Genomic DNA, 16,958 nt, shown 5'->3' with positions numbered 1-16,958 from the left:
AATTTGTTACCAAAGGAACTATTCTTATGCAAAAATTAGTGAAGCATTACCTCTCCTATTCATTGAAATGGTAAAAGAAAGTAATGTTCGGTTTATATTTTGATGAAGAGGAGAAACTAGCTGGATGCATGTGGCATTATTTTAACTGTCGATGATCTTACAGAAACTTCGCAAAGAATAAATTTTTAAGAATTTGTAACACAAAAAGTAAAATGTTAAAACAACCCTAGCTTTAGTATATGAACTCTTACTTGATTAACTCGGTTAGCGTTGTCAGTTTCAATGCGGCTGAGTGGATTGGAGTCCTATGCAATTAAATATTTCGGATTTAGTGTTAAATATAGTTTCAATCCCGATGTTTTTTACTCGCTTTTCATATATCGGTTTGTGGGAAAAGTCATGATGTTTTTTTCTGTATTTTTCAAAAGTAATTTGTATAAAGAATCAATCAATGATATATTTTCCGTTTTGTTCGTAAGTTTTTGCCATCTTTCAGTTATCTTAAAATTTCTCGTTCATAGGGGAACCTGTCTTTATTGGCGAAAACTGAACAAGGTACTGTTTTACAGCCTCATCTAAATTGAAATTTACACCGCTCAAGAACGTTTGAAGAGAACGAAATAAGTGGAAATAATGGCGCGAGGTTAGGCGAATATGCTAGGTGTAGCAATACATTCCATCCAAACTTCAGTAATTTTTTACAGACAACCAAACGATAATTATGTCTGTGTGCTGTATGGTTGCGAAACATGCTGACTTGCTCTGAGGAAAGAACGCATACTGAAAATAATTGAAAATAAAATCTTGAGGCGAATGTAGAGGAACGGGAATCTGGAATGGCGAAAACTTCATAACGAGAAACTGCATAATTTATACTACTTATCTGACATTGTTAGGATCATTTTCTAGGACAGGGGTCATCAAACTACGGCCCGCGGTTAACAATCCGGCCCGCCACCGTTTATTTTGGTTAAATTATAAAATTCACTAAGTAAATCACAAAATAACATTGATTTGTTTTTATACGACCAATTAAGAAACACAACTTACATATATAATGAAATATACATATATAATGAAATTGAACATTTTAACTGTAATTAAAGATATGAGATTTATACTAAAAACTAACAATAAGTGACATGCATAGGTAATTCACAGATTGAAATTAAACATTATAATTATGATTAATAACATATATGTATCTGTAACTTCCCACACTGACTGTTGTTCAGTTGTGGATCAAGTTTAGTAATGGAATTTATCAGCAGCGAATTCAAATGCTCATCAGTTAACTTGGATCTGTAAATATGTTTTGTATATTTCATTTTGGAGAATTCTGTTCACACATAAGTAATTCCGAAAATGGAAAAAGTGCCACGGAAAAATTATGCAATTTGTCAGATTGTGTGAGTGGAGGACTCATAAAATTTCAGCAATGATGAATTTAAATAAATTCCTTTAAAAATATCGCTTCAGTGCAAATCAATCATTTCCACTAGAAGTTCTGAGACAAAGGGTTCTATGTCGGCGTTAAAAGAATTTGAAAAAGCATGATGCAGTTTGCAGTTGCATCAAAATCTAAAAAAACGACTCATTTTTTTTTAAGCGCCTGAAGCTTCAGTTGCAGCATCTATTGGAAATGGAGTCGCAGTTTGCAGAGTAAGTGTTTGGCATGTATTAAAATGCGCGAAACTGTTTTTTAACTGGGATCGAAACAAAACAATTTTTTGACAAAATGACTTAATGTAAGTCTATAAATCAGATAGAAGCTGATTTTCTCCTTGTAATTTTAAATTTAAAGTCATTCATGTGTTTAGTTAAATCTGTATAAAATTCTAACTTCCATAACCACGTTAATCAGTAGGTCCCGTCTCATATTGCCTCGTTGCTGAAAAGAACGTTAAACTCAAAATCAACTCAACTCTCCAATATCTCTTCAAGAAACTTGCGGAATTGACAATGATTAAGCGCATGCGATCTGATGTAATTAACAACTCACATTAACAACTTCTGACATATCCAAGCATTTTCTGTACAAAACCTGTTGATGAATATGCAATGTACGTTAACGATTTTGAATCACCGTCATTTACTATGGCCTTTGATACGAGAGCAACGATACCTTTATTTCCTCTCTCTCTCTCTCTCTCTCTGTTTTTTTGCGTGGGAGGCCCGGGTTCGATTCCCGGCGGGAGCTCATGTGGTTCGGATTCCGCGTTAATCAGTAGGTCCACGTCTCATATAGCCTCGCTGCTGAACGGGACGTTAAACTCAAAATCAACTCAACTCTCTCTCTCTTTTTTTTTTTTTCAGCCTGAGGCACGCAGAAACTAGCATGAGTTGCTTTTTCTTGTTCAGCGTTTACTTTCTTAAACAATTAATGAGATTTCAACCTGCTTTTCAAAGATTCGTACTTTTCTGATTGTAGGCTCCCTGTAAATGTGGAGTAATTATCAGAATGTTCAGCCTCATAATGATGTTTTATATTGTATTCTTTGAGGGCTGGTATTATTTCATTGCAAATTACGCACATTGCCTTATTTTTATTATTTGAGTCAATCACGAAATATTGATATCCTTATTGTTTTTTAAATGTTCTTGCACTCACTATCTATCCTTCGTTTGGGGCCGCGGTGGCTCAGTGATAGAGCGTTCACCTCTGGTGCGTGGGGTCCCGGGTTCGATCCCAGCCCCCACCAAGTGAACTTTGTGGTGGACAAGCACCGTGTGCGTGGGTTTTCTCGGGGTTCTCTCGTTTCCTCCCACTTTCTTCATTCCACCATTTCATTCATCACTCATCATCACCGTCTCCTTTAGCCTAACCGGCATAACCGTGGGACGTAAAACTCAAAGATTTCATTTCATTTTCTATCCTTCGTTTCTTTTCCAAATTCATACAAAAGGAAGCAGTTTTCTAATGTGCTGGATGGTTTGGCGAAGTGCTGTGGAATGGTTACCTCGTTTTCCTGATCTTACCCACGGGACTATTACCTGTGGAGTCATGTGAAGTCTGTTGCGTATGCAGTGAAGATTAACAATATTCACTTTCCCAATGAACAAACGCATATTCCACCATTACAACGACACTTTGCACAAGGTTTTTCGTGACTGGGAACCCAAAATGCATCTGACAATTGACCGGAATGGGTAACACATTAAATATGTCCAGTAGCAATGAGTGGTTGTTCCGTAGTTCTGACCTCTTTTGTTGGGAACACAACAAAGAGACAGTCATAATTTCGTAATGGTTAGCGCTAGAGCAAGAATAACAGTGTCGTTCAATTTCTAGGAAAATTTGCTATTAAAATGACATGTGACATAACATGGTATGGTTTTCATTTAGGACAGTTGTGTAAAATTTAAGATGGTGGATGTCATCGTGGTGTCCCCAAACATTCCCCCTCCCATCCCTATTTTTCATCTACATTGTTACTGTGATTATATTTTGCAGAGTTTATTACTTAATAGGATGTTTCCACATTTGTGGACCACTGTGTATTTTACAAGTATCTGCTGCACTCAATCTCCATTAACTGAACATCTAAAATAATGCAGATACCATCAGTGGGTGAGGACAAAAACTAGTAAATTTAAAAATTACTAAAAAATGTTGATTACATTTTAATCTTTTTAATATTTTGAAGTGCATGAATACATTTTAATTAGAAAATAGTGTTCTTTTAAGTTAAATGATAATGTTTTTTTGTCATTGATGTCAAAACAGTAAGGATAGGAAGTCAATGCAGTAAGAGTTTGAAACTATACTTTTTCACTTTGTATTTTCCCATAAACTGTTTTGTCTTTAATGAATAATTTTGATTTTGCAGGTCTGCCAGAATACAGCTGTATGTTGTTCTAGCACTCTTTAGGTTTCTGGAAATTATCCGACTCCATGGAATTATATCAGCTCTTCTTAGATTTATAAGTTAGTGTCTTTAGAATACAGGTGCATTTTTTTAATAGTGGTAGTAGTACAGTTATTGATTTGCGGTAACTGTAATCATTCAATTTTTTATCGAATTATGAATTAAAGACCAACTATTATGCAATTTTACAGACAACAAATAAGTATATAATGCGTATAATACGCCAGTATTGTCAATTTTAATAATGTATTTGTTGTGTATGTATGTATATATTACTTTGTTATTTGATAATCTTTTTCATGATTTATATTAATTGTTTGTGCCATATTACTTTGAAGATGTTATAAAATGTAATAATAAAAATATTTTTATATTTATCTTGTCTCTGTATTTATCGAGTCGTCTCTCTTCAAAGAATCTAAAAACCTGACATTTTGGAAATTATAATTGTTATTCTTTGTACACAGGAAGGCTTTTCTAGAAATATATACAGAATCTTACCATGTCTGCCTTCCAATCTCCACATTTCATTAATTTTTATTTACTGTTAAAGAAAGTATACGCAAAGTGGTGAATGGAATTGAAAATTGTGTGTGTGGAAAATTTTGATCATATTAGATTTTTTAATTGTGACGAAAGGTTACGATCTATGAAATGTGCTCTAAATTATTGATTAAATGATCCAGGAGTGAGCTGAAAAAAGAAAAATAAATCTCTGAAGTAATCAATGTACGCATTAAAAAATAGTGCTGCGCCTGTCTATCCAAATCATTTTTATATGAAGTAGAGAGGAAAATTTCGCCTTCTGACGAGCAGCCATTATTATAAAGAGAGCTGTGTGGTGATAGTAGTGTTATTATATTAATTTCTGTAATATTTATAACTAAAACATGCTAATAGTATCAGAATAGGACGATTCACTATGATAGTTTTTAAAAGACAACACAATTACTTGAAATAACGACATCCAGTAAGTGGACTCCTTATTGAGAAATCTTTCGCAGTTATATCTTAATATACAAAAGGAACTGCGAAATGTTACACACTGTTTTCTCGTATGATTTACCAATGAAATATTACTACTTTTCTCTCTGACATAACTTCAAATCGTTAAGTGAGAAGTGACGTGAACATAAATATAAGCTACTGAACTTCTAGTAAGAAACGCTGTTATAAGAATCCTACTTTCTTTCAGTGGTCGGACACTATTAATTTAATTTTAACATAAAGAAATATTAGCATTACTCTTGCATTTTAAATACAGTGAAACCTCCCTTAACGGACACCTCTATAATACGGACAGATTTTTTTTGTCCCGGCAAAAATGTTTTCTTACGGAACAAAACCCTCCCTTTTACGAACACTCTCAGATACGGACGCGGACAGTCCATTTTCCCCCCAAATGTTTCAATAACCTCTTCATAACGGACAGGAATTATTCTCGCTTATGTAATATCTTACAATAGACAAAAAGTATTTTCTTCGCAAGTGTATCTATCATGAGTCTAGACCTGGTGAACCATCAAACAGAATAGTTTCAAGCTGAACTTAAAATTCCTCTTTTTTCTGCCCGCAATAGGCTGCTTTCTGGTGGAAATCCTAGAAAACCTTCAATAAGCAATAACACTCATGCAGTCGTATGGCCAAGACTTGTATGCGAAAGATCTTCTCTGCCCTAACAAATTTAGTCCTTTTTCCTCTCGGTCTTGCATCTTTTCGACAATTTCATTGATAACAAGTGAATAAATGGATATTTTTACAGGGTAATGATATGTACTTAAGAAAATTACCATACACGTATTACCTTTTGCAGTATACGAATATATTAACACATCCCTCAGCAGTAGTATTATTTAACAGAAATGAATTTCTCCTTCATCCCTCCCAATAATTTAAATACGTACTAAATAGAGTATTTTCATATTGAATTTTACGTATTTACGCTCATACATAGTGTATTTACTGTATGTTACTACATACAATTACCATTGTGAGAAATTAAATTCCTGTAACCTCTCTGTAACGGACAAAAATTCATGTCCCGTTGGTGTCCGTTATTCAGAGGTTTCACTGTATTTCAATTTCTCTTCCAGGCAAAAGGTAGAATTGCCATGAAATTTAACTTAAAAGTAGCTTTTCTTTGGACGGGGGAGGGAGTTTAATTCAAAAATAGAACATTTTTGTTCAGTTTAACGTTCCACGCTTATGCACCAAGGCCAAAGAAGACTGTGATATTGACATGGAAGATAATGGTAGAATGAAGGAACTGGTAGGAAACTCCGAGAACATCCACGCTGATGGTGTTTGTCGACCACGAAGTCCAATGACGTCATGCACCAGAGAAATAATAAACAATTCATTATGAGCCTTATGCAGAGACGTTCTGACGCGTGATTAGTGCCATACTAAAGAGTTCGACTAACCTGCTTCCTGCACTAGTCAGACCTTTTGGTATGACGCTAATCCTACGTCAAAACGACTCTGCATAAGGCCTTATATGTTTTGTAAAGATTCATAATTTTAAGGATTCTTCTTATCGTATTTGTATGTTTATTTTGAATATTAATTACAGAGCTACACAAAAATATTTTTAAGAGCCCAGCTTTAAAAAGGAAGCAAAGTAACTAGTCTTATGCGCACCAAAATCAAGAAGGTTTTGGTTTATTTTGTGCTAGGTTGTAATACTGACATTGCAAGTAAATGTGATTTTACTTCGTTTCCTGAAATATAGTTCCTTCTCAACCTCCTATACAAAAAAGGGGTCGGGTGTCGCATATTATACCAGAAAACTACGTTTTCAATTATTCTTGCTTTTACCCTGCTGTCTTCAATGAGTTTTCATAAATTATTACTTAGTTTTGGCCACAAAGAAGGCAACTGGACAAAAGGCATGTTTTTCGGACACACTAATTGGGAGTGAAATAATTCGTAAATCTTGTAAAGCTATTAGTTAATCATTGTAGTCTGTCTGTAGTCACGATATTTTCCCTACCCCCATCACTTATTTAATCGTTCTAGATTAAAAATATAGTGTATCACATTTGCCGATTAAAATTATCTTACTTTTCTGTATTGTAGCTCTTTTGTTTGTTTACAACGAAATTATCATACACATACTGCAAAATTATCGTTCAATTTCTAGCCCAGACTATGGCAAACATGCTGGGGAAAAAGAGCCCGATCTAAACAGAATTCATAAGGATCTAGAGTCATTTTTCGGACAGTCTCTAAAATGCAGTCCCACTTCTTGTGACTAGAACTGAACCACAGGCATAATAGTAAATACACGTCAAAAAAGAAATTTTGTCTTACTGTGTACTACTCTCCCCTATACCTGTTTCACAGATGATGCTGGCAAAATCCTATACCATTTTTATATTAAACACAAGTCAAAGCTAATGGGAATTCAGTTTCCGGAGCTATATATAGTATAATATCCTTTCTAGGTCGAAAGAAACAAAATTCAGTTAGCCTCCCCGCTGGTTAAGTGGCTAGCTTGCACCATTTATTCGTGAGGTCCCGGGTTGGATTCCAAGCTAGCTTTCAACTTTCAACGCCTTGGGACGGTTCGGGATTCTATCTTAAACTATAGGCCCAAGTCTCATATAGCCTCGGAGCTAAAAAGGACGCTAAATCAAGAGTTAAGATTGGTTAATTTGTTACGAAATGATATGAACATTACTGAAGATACGTTGTGCATTCTTGCATGTCATTGTGAAGCAGTGGTTAAAAGTAGATTACACCCTGTAAAAATGTTGTAGACAAACTTAAAATATATATATATATATATATATATATATATATATATATATATATATATATATATATAGGTATTCTCCAAATCATTTTACCTTTGGACACAATTGTGAACATTTACCAAATTTTTAAACTTGGTTACAATATAATAAATAAATAAATAACAAGATATTATAGTTTCTAACGGAAAGAAAACTTCGAAACTATTATTTACGTTTCAAAAGTATGCATAAACATAACAGAACTCAATTGTGGTTGAATAGTTACATTCTTATCTTTATTGCAAGAGGCCCGGATTAGATTCCCTATTATGGAACATGTGCTAATTCCTATTTAAGGTATAAATACAGATCCCATATAGGCATCCTACTGAAAAGGAACGTTATACTCCATAAAAATTAACAACCACACACACAAAAAAATACACCACTTTAATGTAACAAAACTTTTAAAAAAATAAATAAAACACAAAGATAAAAATTAAATATTTATTGGAATATAGAAAGTAATACAAAAGTAACAAATGAAATAACAGTAACGAAACTGCACCTTCTCTTTATTCTCTTTTGAGTAGATCACTTTTTCATTGCACCACAGGAACTTTGAAAAATAATATTTCTTTAGTTCAAAATAAATTGTATCACACTAACACAATTCGAAATCACTTTAAACTTTCTCTCATTATAGTTTCCACATATACACATTACACACACACATATATATACGCAGTTTTTTTCCTCTCAATCACACTTTAATCCACCTCTTCCACAGTTGGTCCTTGATGAAATTGTGGGCCACCAGCTTGTTGTCCACAGCTACCACTCTGTTGACCTCCCTGGTGAAGCTTCATCATTAGAGGACTACATACTCTTTGCAATTCTTTCAACCGATCTTCGTACTCGTCCTTCTCGGCCAATGTGTTGTTATCCAACCATCGAAGAACTTCGTCGCATTTCGAACGAAGTGTGTTCTTGTCCGCTTCACTGAGTTTCGTTCCAGCTTCATCTGCTGCTTGTTTTACGCTGAAAACGTAGCTCTCCAATTGATTCCTAGCGGCTACCCTCTCTCTTTGCTTCTCGTCTTCCTCCCGGTATTTCTCTGCCTCTGATAACATTCTGTCAATCTCTTCTTTCGACAAACGACCCTTATCATTCTTAATCACGATGTTCTTCTCCTTCCCTGTGCTCGTATCCTTCGCTGACACATTTAGAATTCCATTCGCATCTATGTCGAATGTTACATCAATCTTTGGAACTCCTCGAGGAGCCGGTGGAATGCCTGTCAGATCAAACTTCCCTAGAAGGTTGTTGTCTCGGGTCATCGCACGTTCTCCCTCGTATACTTGGATAGTAACAGCTGGCTGGTTGTCTGAATACGTGGTGAATGTTTGGGTCTGCTTGCATGGAATTCTGCTGTTTCTCTCGATGATCTTCGTCATCACTCCTCCAGCGGTTTCTATGCCGAGAGACAGGGGAGCTACATCCACCAGTAACACATCTTGAATCTGGCTGCTTTGGTCTCCACTCAAGATGGCTGCTTGAACGGCTGCTCCATACGCCACTGCTTCATCAGGATTGATGGACATGTTCAATGACTTCCCACAGAAGTAGTTCTGCAACATATTTTGAATCTTTGGAATGCGAGTAGAGCCTCCTACAAGAACAACGTCGTGGATCGAAGATTTGTCCATTTTAGCATCATTAAGAGCCTTCTCTACTGGTTCCAAAGTAGAACGGAACAGGTCCATACACAGTTCTTCGAATCTTGCTCTGGAGATCTTCGTGTAGAAGTCGATTCCTTCATATAAAGCGTCGATTTCAATACTGGCTTCTGTGCTGCTTGATAAAGTACGCTTGGCTCTTTCACATGCTGTGCGAAGTCTTCGAAGAGCTCTGGGGTTACTTCGAATGTCCTTCTTGTATTTCCTCTTAAATTCTTCCACGAAGTGATTCACCATTCGATTATCGAAGTCCTCGCCTCCAAGATGAGTATCACCTGCTGTAGCTCTCACTTCAAACAGAGATCCTTCGTCGATGGTCAGAATGGAAACATCGAATGTTCCTCCTCCCAAGTCGAAGATCAATACATTCCTCTCCCCTTTCAGGTTCTTGTCCAGACCATAGGCCAGGGCGGCTGCTGTGGGTTCATTGATGATTCGAAGAACGTTGAGTCCTGCAATTGTTCCGGCGTCTTTAGTAGCTTGTCGCTGGGAGTCGTTGAAGTAGGCAGGGACAGTGATGACTGCGTCTGTAACTCTTCCACCCAGATACGCCTCTGCTGTTTCTTTCATCTTTGTAAGGACCATGGAGCTGATTTCTTCGGGATTGAACCTCTTCATTTCTCCCTTGAACTCCACCTGGATCTTTGGCTTTCCGCACTCATTGACAACAGTGAATGGCCAGTGTTTGATGTCCTGTTGGATCTTTGGATCGTCATAGCGTCGCCCAATTAACCTCTTGGCATCGAATACAGTGTTCTTTGGGTTCATGGCCACCTGAAAGAATAAGAGGAAACAGAATAGGTAAGTATTCATGTTTTGAAGCTGTGTATCAAAAGTTTATTAATATTAATTATATAAATTAAAAAAGAAAAAAAATCTAAGTATTCATTTCTGAACATGGGTATGTTAATTGCTAATCTCGTTTCAGAAATTTAAAACAGGATTCGGTTTTGTTCCAAACGGAAAGAATATTTTGAAGAGAATCATGCACTCAAAATTCCATTCCACTCATAAAATTATTATGAAAGAACAGGTGGAAAGAAATGTGGGAAGAAACGGGAGAACCCGAGAAAACTCACAGACCCACAAACGTGAGAAATCTTCAGTCTGGGATTGAACATGGGACCACTCGCATCAGAAGTGAACGCAGTATCATTGTATCACCATTCCGCTTCTTAAAAGTACGGTCTATGCAAATCAGTACGTAAGGTTTGTATCCGAGCGAGGTAGCCCTTCCGGAAGTCGAACTACAGATTATGCGCACAGAAATCAGCACGTTGGCTGACGGCATATCAAGGAGAGCGAGAAATGCACACAACATGCAATATCCAAACGCCAAATTGGTAGCAAATTTCATTCTCGACACAACTGATAGACTATATTAGGATTATACATACAATTTACTTGAGCACTGTTATAATGCTAGCGTAATGATTTTTTTTTCTTAGTCTAATGCCCCATGATTATACACCGGGGTTAACGAAGACTGTGATGAGATGGATGATAATAGTGGAATGACGATAGTGGGAGAAAATGGGAGAACCCCGAGAAAACCAACGCACACGTATTTGTGCGCTACAATGCTCACTTGATGGGAGCTGGAATCGAACTGCAGACCCCACGGACCAGAGATGAACGCTTTACCACGGAGCCACCGCGGCCCAGGTGGGTAAGTGAAGTTCAAGCAAAAGGATTGTGTTTAACTAAAAATATCCAAAGATGAGATATACATAAATCGATAGAACTCATTAAGCTTAACAAAGCGGTATGGATTAAGTGTATATCCTGTGTATTTTCGAGAAAATCGAGGAACATGTTTTTTGTAAACCTAAAAAATTGATTGCTGCTGTACGAAAACCATGCCTTCTATTAAGATAAAACTGATACTGAAGTGTACACTGATACTACCAAGACGACAGCATGCAGTGCAGTTAATGAGATATAATCCAAATTATGATTTAGTCTTAAACTTTTGAAATTTGTTTAACTACGACATTGTCCAAAAGCAGGCTGTACGAACACCTTACGCTCGTTCATGGCCAAATGACAAACCGCGTGATTCCGGGTTCAATTCTCGATAGGAATGCCTCGGATACAAATCAGAGTAGTGGTTTGTGCCCCGCCTTAACCAGGTCTTTTCTTTTATAGCCGAGATGCTGAAAAGGGGCGTAAATCTTCAATCAGCATACGAAATCTACAAAAGGATCGCTTGTGTTCGGCAGAAACTGGAAATGAAATTAAATCTTTCAGTATTACATCCTACGATGAACAATACAAAGGAGACGATGGCGATAAGAACGAATGAAATTGTGGAATGAAGGTGGTAGGAGAAAACGAGAGAACCTCAAGAAACCCCTCCACACACGGTGTTTGTCCTCTACAAAGTCCACTTGGTACGAGCTGGAATCGAACTAAAGAGCTCACGCACCAGGGAAGAAAGCTCTACCGCGGTAGGATAGAAATTAGACTCTTGCCCATAAGCACTATCTTCTATAAATAATCAAATTTTCCCCTATACCAGGACGCAAAATTTCCGATCGCCAGGTTGCCATTGGCGACTAGAAATTTAGAGCTGGCGACCAGTGTTCAGTAGGCATGGTTTCTGCCTTAACTCAGGGCTGCACAGTTTCTGTTTCGCACGAAAATAATTGTCACTGAGTGAGAGAAAACAAGGAATGTGAAGTCTTTCTTTGTGAAACTAAAGGCCGGGAGGATCTCATATGATTTGTAAGTGAGAGATATAGGCGACCATCAATGTTGGATTGGCGAGTGCGTCTGACTGAAATTTTGTGCCCTGCCCTATACGATCATGAAATTTTGTGCCTCCTATCTCAACATATGATCAATGAAGAAAAAAATTTTCAAGTGTAAGTGATTATTGATGCGCAATGAAAACGGCAACGTTTTAAAGATTATTAATTTTTAGAAGAGGCTAACTAGCACTCATGTTCGGTCGCTTAAGCTTAAACATTTTAAGTTCAGGAGCCGAAGCCTTATGAGAATTCCCTTCTGAACATTCTATAAATAAATTACCTCTATATCATTATTATTATTTAAAAGATCCTAAGCAAATTCTCTAATGCTTTGAATATCTTTCTGAAGTTAATTTTGTGAGAATCTGTGATGAATCTTAATTTCTACTCGGAGAACTTTTCAAAACGTTTTGCAGAATATGACAAATCAAAATAATGCCAAAAATCTAATGAAACGAAATTACTTGAAGACTTGAAAAAATATAATAGCTAGTAGGTATGATATTTTCCTCTATTCTCAAATACTATCTTTCTCCTTGTTATTGAAGTTACGTTTTAGTCAAATGAGATCATCGAGTTTTATGTCCCACGCTTATGCCACCTAGGCTAAAGGAGACGGTGATGAGAAATGAATGAAATGGTGGAATGAAGAAAGTGAGATGAAACGGGAGAACTCCGAGGAAACCCACAAATACGGCGTTTTTCCACCACAAAGTTCACTTGGCACGAGCTGGGATCGAACCAAGGACATCAGGCACCAGAGGTGAACACTCTACCACTGGGCCACCGAGGCTCCACGTTCTGCCATCCACATGTTTAATAAAAACCATATCAAGTTATTCGGAAAACATCAACGATGTATTTCATAATTTTTTGAAGAAATTGATTTTCTCAGATACCTGTATATTAAACGCAAAACTTTTACAAACTCAAAGCATCCACTAAGATACTGTAATTTTCACGGTATTTTTTTTTTTAATTGCAGTTAACTTGTGCCTTCTGGATATGATGCCACATTTTTATTTCTTAGTAAAATGATAAATGAAACTTAACATTAGTAACATTGATAAATGAAATGTTAAGAATTTAGTTTAATATCTCGTGATAAGATAAGGTCCAGCAAGTTAAAGAAATGGAATTTCGACATGTTCTTTTAATACGGATTACCATTTCAAGTAGATAATTTTAAAAATAATCAAAAACAAAACATTTAACAGTTAACATTTTTTTTTGGAATCCTAAAAACCATCTGTACTAGGGATCTGCATTTTTCGTGTTTATCTACTACAAATTTGCTACACACACTGATCGAAAATTTTCTAATTTTCTCTTACACAGTGGTAATCAAACTTCGTTTCGACTGGTTGACTTAGATATTTCAAAATGAAAATGAAATCTTTCAGTTTTACGTCCCACGTTTACTTCCTATAAGTTAAAGGAGAGAGGGTTGACTAATTTAAGCGAGTGATTATGAAAAGAATTAATGGAATGAGAATCTGGGTGAAGTGTTTTTCACCACACACATACGATTGAGATCAAACCAGGGGGTCCTCGCACCAGAGGTGAGCAACCTACCACTGAGCCTCCTTACCCCCTTAAGTGTTTCGAGCCTTCGTAACAAGAAACTTGATAATTTATCCTTGAACCAAAGTTATTTTACCTCCGGTTGAATACCACTGCTCTGTGTTATTGCTTATATTAGTACTCTCTGAATTACCAATATTATTTTCTAAACAAATGTATCAATATATGAAATGTTAATTTTTGTGAATGAAGAGGATATAAAAAAGAACATTTATTTGGGTAATAATAGTGAAGTAGAAAACAGAAGAAAACTTCCTTTCTCTTCAGAAAACTCACATAGCCTGGATTAGAACTGTTGCCGCAAGGCATCGGAGATGATCGCTGAGCAACTATGGTAACTAAGAAAGTAGAGCTTGATTTCACAGTGAAACTTGAATCCTTTAGGGGGTCACGGTGGCTCAGTTGTAGAGTGCTTACCTATGGTGCGTGGGGCCCGTGATTTGATTCCCGGTCAAGTAAGTTTGTGGGTTTTCTCTTGGTACTCTCGTTTTTTCTCACTGCTTTAATCATCGTGGGACATTAAAGATTTCACTTCATTTCCATTTTTTAATTCTTAAATTGGGTAAGCACTGTTCGTCTGTCCTATCACTTTATCATTGTTTTCACCTTTTATTTATGCGCTCTGGGAAGGTTCTAGAAAACAGCTCCCCCCCCCCCATATAGATTAGTAGCTAGGTTGGTTCCTTTCTGTACCAAAGTTTAATATTTAATCCACAGCCGAGCGAGCATCAGCGATTGATGGCGGCTTAGTGCCCCGCAGGGTATGTTCTTTCCTGTCTTTATTATAGCTGAATGGGAAGGGGGGCCTGTGTTCTAGAACCTTGCCATGCGCTCTTCACGTTTCTTTTAAATAAATAGTGACAAATCAAAAATATTCATAATTGGCATTTTTGGTTGACTTCGAAATTATTAATAGTACAATCAGGAGCGTATGCAAGTGGAGGTTTCAGGTTTTAAACTCCCTATGAGCAAGATATTATGGAAAAATAAACATTTGTTTACTATGGGTCCTATTAAGATAAATATATAGAAATATTTTTTTTTCTAAAAGGATATGAGATTGCATGAAGCCCTTAATGAAATTCTGCATACGCCACTGAGTACAATGAGCAGTTTTCATCAGCACAGTTAAAACTGCCTATCGGGAAACGTTTGTAAGAACGAAATCTATAACTATGAAAAGCTTCAATAGGCCCTCCGTAAAGCTTTTATGCACTAACTACGTGCGGAAATGAAATAAGATTACCAAACAACAATGAGTTGTTTATCTTTCTAAGTTGACGGGACGCATATTGAATAGGTTTTTATTTCAGAGCTTTGATACCCTTTTACGAAATATTATTGAAAAATAAAACATTTTACCACACTAGAAGTTACATGTATCCTTAAAGGATATGAACTTGAGTTCTTGAACATCCTCTTTAAAGAAATTATCTGTACGGCAAGAATCCAACAATAATGTGAATTAAATTTTATTATAAACTAGAAACGCAAAATGTAAAAGAAACTACTACAAAGTACCAAATCTAATTAGCTTTTTCACTTATATAAACGCAATACTTTATATGAAAAGAGAAAGTGCCGGGATGGCAAATTTGCATCATGTTTCGTGATAGACAGTTTTTACTGTACAATATTTCAGTGCTTCTCGAACTTCATGTGATACTTTGCCAAGCAAGAAAATTAGATGTGGTGAAGTGACAAAAAAATTCATGAAATGAAAAAAAAAAAATCAATAGTAAGTTGCAATACTACCTCTTAAATTGTTGAATAGTATTACGAACGATAACTATTAGTTTGAGAAACACTGATTTAATTCAGAATAGACAAGTAATAAAGTAGCTACTGTAGCTTACCTGATTCTTGGCGGCATCTCCGATAAGCCTCTCTGTATCTGTGAAGGCGACGTAGCTAGGAGTCGTCCTATTGCCTTGGTCATTTGCGATAATTTCTACTTTGCCCTGCTGCCACACTCCCACACAGGAGTAGGTGGTTCCCAAGTCAATTCCAATCGCTGGCATTTTGGGTGCCATCTCTCTCTGATTTCACTGATAGTCACTAATTACACAAGAATAAATACGAATATTCACTTTGTTATTGCACTCGTACAGTCTCTTAGAAGTCGAGTTTCCTCGCGTGTACTTCTGTTGCTTTGCTTCACTCGCGCTTCAACGTTAATTCTGCCGCTACTGCGCCCACGATTCGTATTTATATAAAACAGCTGATGTTCTCGTAACGTTGAGAAGCTATCCGAACGCAGAAGTTACTCGAAACATCTTTCTTTTTCTGCTCCGTCTGTTTGTTCTCGTTATTTCAAGAACAACGTTCTCATTGGTTGTGCAAAGTTAGAACTTTCCTGACCTGCTTCCTGATTGGCTGCGAGTAGGAGGAGTGGCAAGGTATGACGTTAGCATGCAGCAGATTGAAATTCATGGTTGCCAGGCAATAAATAATTTTGCGAGTAGTAATCAAAATTTTGGGGGTATTTCCAGTTCAAAAGAGCGTTAAAATCTAATGATTATAATAATAAAGAAACAGTAAATGATCTACAGGCATCCTTTATTGATCCAATGTTGCGTCCCCCTTAGTACTCGGAACACCTCATATCTTTCATTTCAATGACACATCAAGAGTCTCTTTCATTCGTTTAATGAGTAGCTATGATTTAGCAATTTTTCCTCCTAATGAAACCGATTTTCGCTTGTAGACAGACCTTCCAGTAATCGTCCTCAGTATCTCCATGAGAATCATATCTTTCCTCTATACATACACACACAAATTCTCTTCGATGTAAACATATACCAGCTAAATAATAATAATTAAAACAGCCATATTCTTATTACTAATTACTACGGGACGCAGAAAAATTAGTGTGTTTTTACGATTATTATGTATATGTATGTTAATGTGAGAGAAATCTTAAATTTCAACGTGGGTTCTCACTGGCAATAAACCAAGAAGGCCCTTGCCAGTGAGAATCCACGTTGAAATTTAAGATTTCTCTTTCATATATTGCCTAGACTAGGAACGGACACTAAAAACCAATAAAGCTAACAAAATGTTACTGGTAGTTTCTATCTTGATTGAGTTGGTGCGTGTTTCCTTGATTAAAACAGTAAAGCTTGGAATGTAGCTAGCTTTTTTTCTTTTTGTAGCATGAAAAAATTATCAGTTTGCTAAAGACACTTTTTATAAATGGAAATCCAAGTGGTAATCATATAGGATAAATATTAAAATTTAAATTATATTTTCTTAAAAAAAGATAGAGAAAAAAAG

At 36.3% G+C, this 16,958-nt stretch overlaps 2 protein-coding genes across 2 annotated transcripts in view; one reads left to right on the top strand and one right to left on the bottom strand.

Moving 5' to 3' along the window:
* LOC145690522 (putative aarF domain-containing protein kinase 5) overlaps window positions 1-4,259 on the top strand; it is a 125,495-nt gene extending 121,236 nt beyond the window's left edge. Inside the window, exon 11 of the mRNA XM_081765480.1 lies at window positions 3,831-4,259. Within this exon, the coding sequence (XP_081621606.1) occupies window positions 3,831-3,933 (103 nt within the window). The 3' untranslated portion in view covers window positions 3,934-4,259. The remainder of the gene's footprint in view (window positions 1-3,830) is intronic.
* A 3,840-nt stretch (window positions 4,260-8,099) lies between these two features.
* LOC145690521 (heat shock protein 70 A1-like) lies at window positions 8,100-15,985 on the bottom strand. Its single transcript, XM_081765479.1, has 2 exons — window positions 15,539-15,985; window positions 8,100-10,119 (listed from the first exon to the last, which is right to left on the bottom strand). The coding sequence occupies exons 1-2, from the start codon at window positions 15,713-15,715 to the stop codon at window positions 8,377-8,379; spliced, it is 1,920 nt and encodes a 639-aa protein (XP_081621605.1). The 5' UTR covers window positions 15,716-15,985; the 3' UTR covers window positions 8,100-8,376.
* Between the last annotated feature and the right edge of the window lie 973 nt (window positions 15,986-16,958).

The sequence above is a fragment of the Thermobia domestica genome, chromosome 7 (genome assembly GCF_964235325.1).
Source record: "Thermobia domestica chromosome 7, izTheDome1.hap1.1, whole genome shotgun sequence".
NCBI lineage: Eukaryota > Metazoa > Arthropoda > Insecta > Zygentoma > Lepismatidae > Thermobia > Thermobia domestica.
The sequence above is the reverse complement of the archived record's forward strand: the minus strand, read 5'-3'. Positions and strand labels throughout refer to the sequence as shown.